General features: G+C 41.1%; 1 protein-coding gene across 1 annotated transcript in view; it reads right to left on the reverse strand.

The window, feature by feature from the left end:
• engase (endo-beta-N-acetylglucosaminidase) overlaps positions 1 to 8,971 on the reverse strand; it is a 16,611-nt gene extending 7,640 nt beyond the window's left edge. Inside the window, exons 1-7 of the mRNA XM_072442410.1 lie at positions 8,822 to 8,971; positions 6,920 to 6,996; positions 5,938 to 6,139; positions 5,278 to 5,426; positions 5,037 to 5,191; positions 3,822 to 3,970; positions 2,303 to 2,474 (exon numbers count right to left, since the gene is read on the reverse strand). Coding sequence (XP_072298511.1) covers positions 2,303 to 2,474; positions 3,822 to 3,970; positions 5,037 to 5,191; positions 5,278 to 5,426; positions 5,938 to 6,139; positions 6,920 to 6,996; positions 8,822 to 8,931 — 1,014 coding nt within the window. The 5' untranslated portion in view covers positions 8,932 to 8,971. The remainder of the gene's footprint in view (positions 1 to 2,302; positions 2,475 to 3,821; positions 3,971 to 5,036; positions 5,192 to 5,277; positions 5,427 to 5,937; positions 6,140 to 6,919; positions 6,997 to 8,821) is intronic.
• Positions 8,972 to 9,869: the final 898 nt, after the last annotated feature.

The following is a 9,869-nucleotide window of genomic DNA, read 5'->3' on the forward strand; positions in this document are numbered from 1 at the left end:
ACAATTTGTCTTGACTGTATTTGAAGTATAATTGCTCCATAATAAGGTTATTTTGTACTGTTCTGAAGCTGTGGACATGGAGTACACTAATATTGTCATGTTAAAAACAGAAATGTTAAGACAAAACTAAAACTTATTCATAAGATTTAGACACAATAAAATTAAAGGCATGTTGTGTAACTTTTCTGCTTGTCGTCATGGAGAAGTTATTGCAAGGCCTAGAATGTTCCACTGGACAGCCTCTCCATGGAGAAAAACAGGTGAGGCTACCAGGTCACGTTACAGGTCAGCTCTGTGGACAGGTGAGCTCTCTTACATTAAGAATGCAGGTTTTTCAAGGTATTTGAGCAATAAATACACTGGCAATTGTACAAATGCAAAACTAATGTATTATTTATTTATGTATTTAATTGAATGAGGAATCTTACAACAGGAACATTACATGACTCTGTTATTTCACATTGTATCATTTTAAACGGGAGTGGCCGATGTGCCAAAAAGGCATTCTACATTATGTTTTAGAGCCTAGATCACAATTTTAATTTGATCATGATTCATTAGGTTTATTTTGCCATTAAGACAGAGGCTGACCAACAGGAGAGAGAAAAACACTGAATCACAATTTGACAAACTCAAAGTAGCAGATTGTCTCAGGATTAGATCCATGTTTGGCCCATTTTGCCTAGTTCTAATATAAAATAATGAGCTCCCCACATTCTAATCCTAAATGCCTTACTCCCCACACTGCTGCAGGGTCCAGGGGGTTGAGGCCTATTGTTGCCTGACCACACAATCAGCTGTTCATCAGGAGGCTGAAGCAGAAGCATTCAGCTGTTCAGAGCCACATTCTCTGTTGTTGGCAGCCCACAGGAACATTTCCCTCACAAAGCTCGGGTTTGGGCTGTGGGCGGAGCCATCAGAGAGGCAGCGGGGACAAAACGCTCACTCACAGACAGAGAGGTCATGGGATTAGACCTACAGCAGTCTGGAGCTCACTGACGCTAAGGACATGTACACCATGGTTAACAAAATAAAGGTGTTATAATGTATTAAAATTTGTCAAATCATAACTATTGTCTAATTTATATGGATTTTGGCGCTTGTTTGCAGTATGGTTGCTAGGTAACAGTTGTGGAATGACCTCTACCTGTGTCACTTCAGCTGCTCATGTCCAACCAGGGAGTATGTTTCACATTTAGTGAAATGTGTAGTTTAACCTGTCACACGCACTTTAACAGGGTTAAACAGGTTCTGCTGAATTTACACGTTTTCTATCACAAGCACAATGTAACTTTTCTGGAGAAGAGTCCACTGCTTGTCACCTTGGGGATGTTACTGCTTTCTCTGAAATGCATATCTAATTTCACATTTATTCAATTACAGGCGTTGTTATTGCTCAAAAATACCTTGAAAAACTTAAATTTCTTTGCATTCTTCCAGTGAGTGGTCACCTCTCAACAGATCTGACTTGTAACTTTGCTTGGTGGCATCAATTCTTTGTCTCCAAGGAGATGTGCTAAAGAATTTGGGCTTATTAGGCTAAACTTTTGTACAAAACAGCCATTAATGATATTCTGTATGTGAATTAGTGCTGTAAGTGTTTGCGTGCTCGCTTACAAGAAAAACACTACAGCGTTTTAAAGTCTTACAAGATATTTAAATGTGAAACAAAACGATCAGACCACAAACAGGAGAAGAATTGTAAAGGATTTAACATTTATAATCCTCTGAAGCGAAAGGACTGTTGAGAAAAGCAAAACCCTACAAGCTAAATGTTGTGAGCTAAAGCTAGCACACCTAGCATCAGCTGTGTCCTGTCTGGATTAACGCTCACTTTGAGACGCTGAAGTGTTCAAAAGGAGCAATCCACTTCTAGTTTATTTACAAATCAAAACTGTGATTATTATTTTGTAAAACGTGAACCAGAAAACGTTTGCACAGGAAGCTGGCGATGGAAACAGGAAGTAAACAGAAGCTTCACCTCAAACTCTAATTTTTCTAATTTTTTACTTTTTAAATAATGTTTCAAACTGGATTAATAGCATTCTGTTACCGGTACGGAGAACAATGTTATTAGATATAAGGACGTGGATGAATGCTACAGTTTAAATTCACAGCCTTACTAGGGATGAGTAAATGATTGTCCTTCTGCCACTGACGCTCTTTCTTTATTGGCTCTTGCAGTAGCTGTGATGTTTTATGATATCTCAGAGTCGCACTGGCCTCAAATCATTTACGAGGATCCAAAGCCAGGGCAAAGGAAGCAGACCAATTGCGTATAGGATGTAGATTTAGTGCGTACCTTGTGGGTGTCGTACATTCCCCCCACCACCTCTCCTCGAGCGAACACGTCCACCCCGATGTAGACGTCCGCCTGCCTGCCCTGCACCGCGCTGTAGCCCTTCATCCACTCCAGGCTCTGTTCCGTCCAGTTGTAGTTAGTGAAGAAGCCGTCGCACGCATCAAAGAACAGTCTGAGGGAACACACGGTTTATCCTTCAGGGTGGACAATATATTGAGATCGGTTTGCCATAGAAAAGGCCCCAATATTTAAATCTAAGCTGTGTCTCTGTGTGCGCATGGGTCATTCCGTTTGTCCCAGATGACCACTAAGTTTAAGAGCAAACATTACATCTAAAATATATCATATCCCAGAGAAAAACATTCTGTACATACTAGGGTAGCTATAGGTTTGAAATTTAAGACCCTTTAAGACTTTATGTTGCCACTTAAGAACAATTTAATGCAACTGTCGCAGGCAAAAAAACCAACAACTTGAAGGTGGTATGGACGATTTTTTTCAGCAATTTTTTTTATCATATTTCCTCGTGGCGTGGATAAATCATTTGTCCTGCCACGTATCAATCATAAAACGCACCTATCGCTCACCTGCAGCCGCGCCAGGCTCGTCCCCACGTTTCCGTGTGCCTAAGCGCATGGATCTATCATAATATAGTTCCCTCAGTGTACGGGGCAAAATGAAGACGGAGAAAGACAGTTCGAGCTGACGTAGAAGTGGACAGAAATCTACGGGAGACGAGCGATGCGATGCGCTCCGTTGCGCTAATAAACAAACGCACGTGTGTGTTGTATCGGTCCGCACAGGGGAAATGCAAAATATATTTTAAAGACATGACTGTAATCTTAATAACCATTAAATTATTAGAGTTAGAGGACATTTTCCGTGAATACTGCTGTAAACACATCAAACTTATGCAAAGGGTTATATTTACTCATTTTCTCATAAAAAATAAAAACATATTCATATTTGTACAAATAAAATATTACATTAGTGTCTACAAAAGTTGAATTAGTGACTGTGATTCTCATGAATATGACATTACTGTGTTTTATAATATAGATGAAGACATTCTAAAACTAACTATGTCATATTTCAGTATTTACACTAATTCAAATGATTTGATACTAGCTTGAGTATCGATTAGTATCCAAGTTGTATTTTTTACCCCAGTACAGAGCTGTGGCTACAGAATACAAACAGCAACGTGTCATTGTGGGGGCGTGGTGTTTCTTTTTATTTCTAGGACAAGGAAACGTACGTTTTCTGAGCACTCAAGTTTCCAATACAGGACGTCACAGGAAATCCTGTGACTCATGCATGAATCACTCAAAATACAACTCTGACTAATCAAATAATGAGGGAAACTCACATAAAAGAAGAACATGTTTGCACAATATAATCTAAATGAAGGTGTATATACTTAAATAGTGTGAAACGGTATCAAGTTGTTGCCCTCTTGTATTTCTTGTGCGTCTTGTATTGCCTAACGTCGCACTCTCCCTGAGGTGCATGTGCTGACCTGTTGTTCTGGTTGAGTTCGTTCTGCCACGAGAGTTTCCCCGTGTGCACCACACTGTCGTACCAGAGCACCAGGGCCCCCGACACCCGCTCGTGCATCTGCTCTGTCAGGTACTGCAGGAACAGAGGCATGCTCTTCACTGCGGGCGCCTGGAACACAGAAAACCACCAGACTGACAAAAGCAAAACCCTGGATTCCAAGGAGTCGAGGGCAGGTTAGGTAATGAAAACAGGCCAGTCATAGCTCGTGATGGACTAAGTTTAAACGTACCACGAGATGTTTAATGAGGGAAACGCTTGTGGCAACAAAACCAAGGTACACATGTGCTGTAGCTAAATATGTTCTTACTAAATGAATTTGTTTTTTAACTCAAGCACGTTTCAAGGTTTTTTATATTCATAACGATTAATTTATCATTTGAGACTTTTTCTGAAGTAGCTTTTTTTGAATTACTATTTTACATTTCATAATATGCCCCTTGTTGCCTGCAATGAGGGCTAAAATAGTATAAAAGGCTCAAAACAATAGCTAGTGTGAGATAGCAAAGGACAAAAAGACATTTACACTGAAATCATCACCCAACGAGTCTGATGAAGGCGTGTGGGCTTTAAAAACGGGGAGGCGCACTTCCTGGGTTAGAGGCCAGAATAATACATTTTTGCTGGCAAACATTGCGGTTGCGATTAGATTTGCAGGTTATGTTTTAAAAGTGTGATTCTGTTTAAAGTGCACAGTTTAAACGTGTCCAAGAGCATCAACATTAGAGAGAAGACAAAATCTGAACTAAGAATCATGCTGTATGTATTTCAGGACATGTCGGTTTGAACTAAGGCTGTGGCTGCAAAGCCGCGGCGCGGTCAAATAGCCCAGCAGTTTCTGGAGCCGCGGCAGAGCCATATAGCCTCATGGCTATCCCTAACCCTAACCCTAACCTTAACCCTAACCCTAACCCCAAGACCTAATCCGAACCCTAACCCAGCGCGGTCAAATAGCCCAACAGTTTCAGGAACCACGGCACAAAATAACATGGCAGTTTTGCGGCTCTGTAGACACTCCCTTGAACTAAAGGTCTTAGACTAGAATAAGACTTCAATCATTATTATTTGCTAATTGCAACCATTCACAACTGTGATTTCGATATATCTTGCAGTCCCACTGGATTACAACCACGTCATGTAGGCAGTACTGTTATTACTACATAAGAAAAACACTCACACTTAGCTCATTCTCTATGTTAACCAACCAGCCGTCGAAGCCATAGAAGTGACAAATCTGCACCAGTTTGTCGGCCACAGCCCGGTACGACTCCTCATCCTTCAGGAACTCCTCACAGAGTTTAGCCCCGTCTGTCCACTCTGTGATGAACGTCCCTGGAACCCAAAGATCCCAGACCAAAATGATTCCTCTTAAACAACCTGGAGCGAGACGCTTGAGGGAGAATGGTGCTCGTGCGTACCCAGGACCAGCACTCCATGCCTGTGTGCGGCGTTGGTCCACCCGGCTGGAGGGATGGTCACCGTGTTGTGGGTGAAGTAGTTGAAGATGTCGATGTGGTGCCAGTGGTAGAAGGAGTACGGCAGGGTAGCGTCTGTGCCCTGCAGGAATCTCAACACAACAGAAAGAAAATGGATTAAAATGTGTTTTAGGCACTGTTCACTTTCTGCACTACATATGTAAATTTAACTGTACATTTTGTGTACATAGTAAGCCTATTTTCATTTTTATCTTATAGTAAATTGAAACAAATATTCCAGAACATTTATTAATACAATTATTTTTCAATAATCCTACTTTTGGTAGAATATAAATCAATCTTTAAAAAAGAAAACTGGCGTAACTTTCTGGAAGTGGAAATTTACCTGTGTGATTCCATGGAAATAGTTCAAACCAACTAAACATTCTCTGTGATGACAGAAAACTTTTAGGTTCTGGTGCAATTCAGGTTGGGATTGGGGACACACTTTTAGCTGACAATAATTGTGTGTTTGAGGATCGGTAATAATAGAATTCTGCCACTTTTTGTTTCATGTGAATAGGCACAGTACTAACAAAGATGTGAACCAGGTCAAAAACATTCATCTTGACAGTTGAACCACATGAACCCAGCATCTAGTACCTGTCGTCCAAGTATCCACCCATCATGTCGTGAGAGACCAGTGTCCTGAGCGGAGTGTGGGACAGGGGCGGCCATCTGGGGGACAGGGGGACAGTGGACACGTTGAAAGGGTTGGCCTCACTCCTCCTCCAGGACAGCAGCTCCTCCAGGGACTGCAGACCAGAAATGACGGGCTCTGTGGTGTCCGGGTCGTAGTGTTTTGCTGTCTCAGCAAACACAACATGGTGTGGTTAACAATAGAGATGGAACTGGAGAAAATCTGCACTGTCATGATAAGAAAAGTCTGGCATGCATCACAAAACTCCATCCTGGCAGGGGTAGGGCCGAAGAATTCACATAGAAACTAACCGTGTCGGCTGTAATGAACAAACTTTATCGACGTTTCAGAGATTGTGGATGATTTCTGTCCACCAGGATGTACAAATATACACATTTGGATTGGAGATTAAGAGGTACCTTTGGGTGATTTCAAGTTAATCAGGTCTGGATGTAAGACAACAACAAATTAATAAGAAAAGCTGTAGAACGCTGAACTTTTAACCTCACCTAACAATTACTATTTCATTTCACTTTGAGGCGGATAGAGTAAACAAAAATAGTATCATTACTCAAAAGGGAGGACAAAGTATTCAACCAAGAAATGACTCAAGTAAGAGTAAAGAGTAAGAGTACTGTAACGGTAAGAGCTGTAAAAGTAAGAGCCTGTTACACTGTATAATATATTACTTGTTGGATCGTAGAAAAGGATTCAATAAAAACAGTGTCCAGATGACTAGAACTGAATCTTTTTCTAAATAGAATCACAAAAGCAAATGTACTTCTGCACCTTGGATGATGTTGTTGCAATTTAATTTAGGTACACTACAAATATTATTCCAGGGTTTTTGGGCAAACTTCGGTGCGATGTGAATGTACAAACCACTTGAGTACATTTCTATGTGTATAGTGCGCTGAAATAGAGCGTGATGAAGTTGAGACCCACCTGGGAGCTGCGAGTCACCGTACTTGACCACTTCATGGACACTGCTGGAATCCATGGGCTGGTCCAAACACGACTCCCTGCGCACAGATACAAACATTAGCTCCAAATAGAGGGCTTCTGACTCATTTATTATACTGGAAATTATACTACAGAGACCGGACTGTGACCTGACAGGAGGTGTTTGTACTACTGTGTAATTTAATATACAAAGGAATGGATATATCTGTGGTATTGGTATAAGTTACAATATTAATATACAGGTAAATGTCTGTATTTAATAAACATAGGTCTAAAGATAAGATAAGATAAGATATTCCTTTATTGTCCCACATGGGGAAATTTCATTGGTGCAACGCAGGAAGATACAGAGGTAGATACAGAAGAACAGATCACTTATAGGAAGTCTGAAAAACACTTTCAGTAGAAGATCTCCTATAAATAAATAAAACTCCCATAGACAAATAAATAAATAAATAAATACCATTGCATGTGATCCCGACAGTAATTGCACATGAATATGTGTCACGACAGCACATAGATTGCACATGAATTTCACAGTAATTGCACATCAGTATTAGGTTAGGTCAGTATTGCGAGTGTTCAGTACTAACAGTTTTTGTTATAAAGTCTGACAGCAGCAGGAAGGAAAGACCTACGGAACCTTTCCTTCACACATCGAGGGTGGATCAGTCTCTCACTGAAGCTGCTCTCCAGAGTGGACAGAGTGTCCTGCAGGGGGTGACACTCATGGTCCAGCATAGATGTGAATCTAGCCAGGACCCTCCTGTCCCCCACCTCCTGCACCGAGTCCAGAGCGCAGCCCAGGACGGAGCTGGACTTCTTGATGACTCTGTCCAGCCTCTTCCTCTCCCTCTCCCTCTCTGTGATGCTGCTGCTCCAGCAGGCCACGCCGTACAGGAGGGCTGATGCCACCACAGAGTCGTAGAAGGTCTTCAGGAGTGGCCCTGTCACTCCAAAAGACCTGAGTCTCCTCAGGAGGTAGAGCCGACTCTGGCTCTTCCTGTACAGTGCGTCTGTGTTATGAGTCCAGTCCAGTTTGTGGTTCAGATGAACACCCAGGTACTTGTATGAGTCCACTCTCTCAATGTCCCGTCCCTGGATGTTCACTGGTGAGGGGGCAGTGGGGTGGCGTCTGCGGAAATCCACCACCATCTCCTTGGTCTGCCCCGCGTTGATGAGGAGGTGGTTCCGCTGACACCAGTCCACAAAGTCCTGCGCCAGTCCTCTGTACTCCGCGTCATCGTCGTCCGTGATGAGTCCGATGATGGCAGAGTCGTCAGAGAACTTCTGCAGGACACAGCTGTCCGTGTCATGTCTGAAGTCTGCAGTGTAAAGTGCAATGGGACAGATATGTAAAACGTTGTATGTCGTTGAATTGCACCAGCTACACAAAGTACCATTTTATTTTTGTCTAGCAGTGTTTTCAAAAGACACAAATATTATTCCATCCCAACAGTTTATCTTTAAGATGTGTAGAAGGTAGTGTCAAAAAGAAAAGAAACAATTGTGACACATTTTCAAAATAGAAAAATATCTTCTTCTTGTTTGTTTTATTGTTTTCTTTTTCTTTGGCTTGATTTTGTATGTGTTTTTATTAAATTAATACATGCATAAATACAAACAAGCAAAACAGAATTCCATTACAAATTGGTTCATTTGCCTGACAAAACAGATTTTTGAAAATACAGAAATACAGAAATGATACAACTGTAAGGTTATACATAGATAAGTCTTACTAAATGTAGTTATTTTTGTCATGTTTTACCACTTTTTTACTAATGTTAAAGCAATGGAGCATTAATATAAAGTGAATGCATAAACAGCTCATTTCTGCATGCTACTGCCACAGCTACTTCTGAACTGTTAATAGAAGTGTAGTACCTGCTAGTTTCACCTTTTCTTCTTTTCCCTCCGGAGCCATTCTCGTCGTTGTCATCTTGCCGTTTTGTTCTTTCATGAACCTGACCTTGTCCTTCCACCTGCTGTGACATTTTATCCGACTAAAGTATTCTGAGCATTTAGCAAAACTCCACTGACTGAATGAAATGAAGAAGGAAGTCAAGAACCTGCACGAACTGCGGCACCTCCCCGGCACTTCCGGTTGTATGAACGTCACAATAAAAGTATCGTGAATTTAAATGCTTTTACCTTTTACCCCCCATTTTTGTTTTAACCTTTGTTTCGGATCCGATATTTTATTTCATATGGTTTAAGCTTAAACATGGCGTAACAAATATTTAGAATTTCCATGTACAAACCATTTATAAATGTAAACAAAAAACAAATCTTTGAAAACTGGTAACAATCTTTGAAAACTAACGGCACACACAAGGGAATATGTTAAATTGTAATTGTTCCTTCATCATATTTTAAGTCCCAAAGTAAATAATCAAGTCAAAGGGCGACAGAGAAGGGCAGCGGACAAAGGAACCAGTTTACGCTTTTGTTATGCGTTTGTTCAGAGACTATAACACTGACGAGATATCCTCCAAACAAAAACAGAAAGGAACGGAAAGGGGGAATTGAATTATCTCGATTGATTGGAACCTGAGTGTTGTAATCAAAAGTATAAACTATGGATCACACATGGCATATACATTTATACTGCACTGCATTAAGACACATATTTGGATATGCTGATTTAGTTCCTGGGGGTTAATCACTGAGTGTGGGGGATTTCAATCTCTAATTGTTTTTCTAATTTGAGTTCAATTGTGTTGTGGACCTACAAGCGGAGAAACAAGGAGAATATTTTTCATTCTGTCATGTTTTTCACTATATTCAGTGACTGAAGCCTGTTTACATTGCCTGGGGTCTGAGGTAGGGTCTGAGGTAGGGCCTGAGGTAGGGTCTGAGGTAGGGTCTGAGGTAGGGCCTGAGGTAGGGTCTGAGGTAGGGTCTGAGGTAGGGTCTGAGGTAGGGTCTGAGG

The sequence above is a fragment of the Eucyclogobius newberryi genome, unplaced genomic scaffold, assembly GCF_026437365.1.
Source record: "Eucyclogobius newberryi isolate DKJ021-1_F unplaced genomic scaffold, fEucNew1.0.hap1 SCAF_13, whole genome shotgun sequence".
Classification (NCBI taxonomy): Eukaryota; Metazoa; Chordata; class Actinopteri; order Gobiiformes; family Gobiidae; genus Eucyclogobius; species Eucyclogobius newberryi.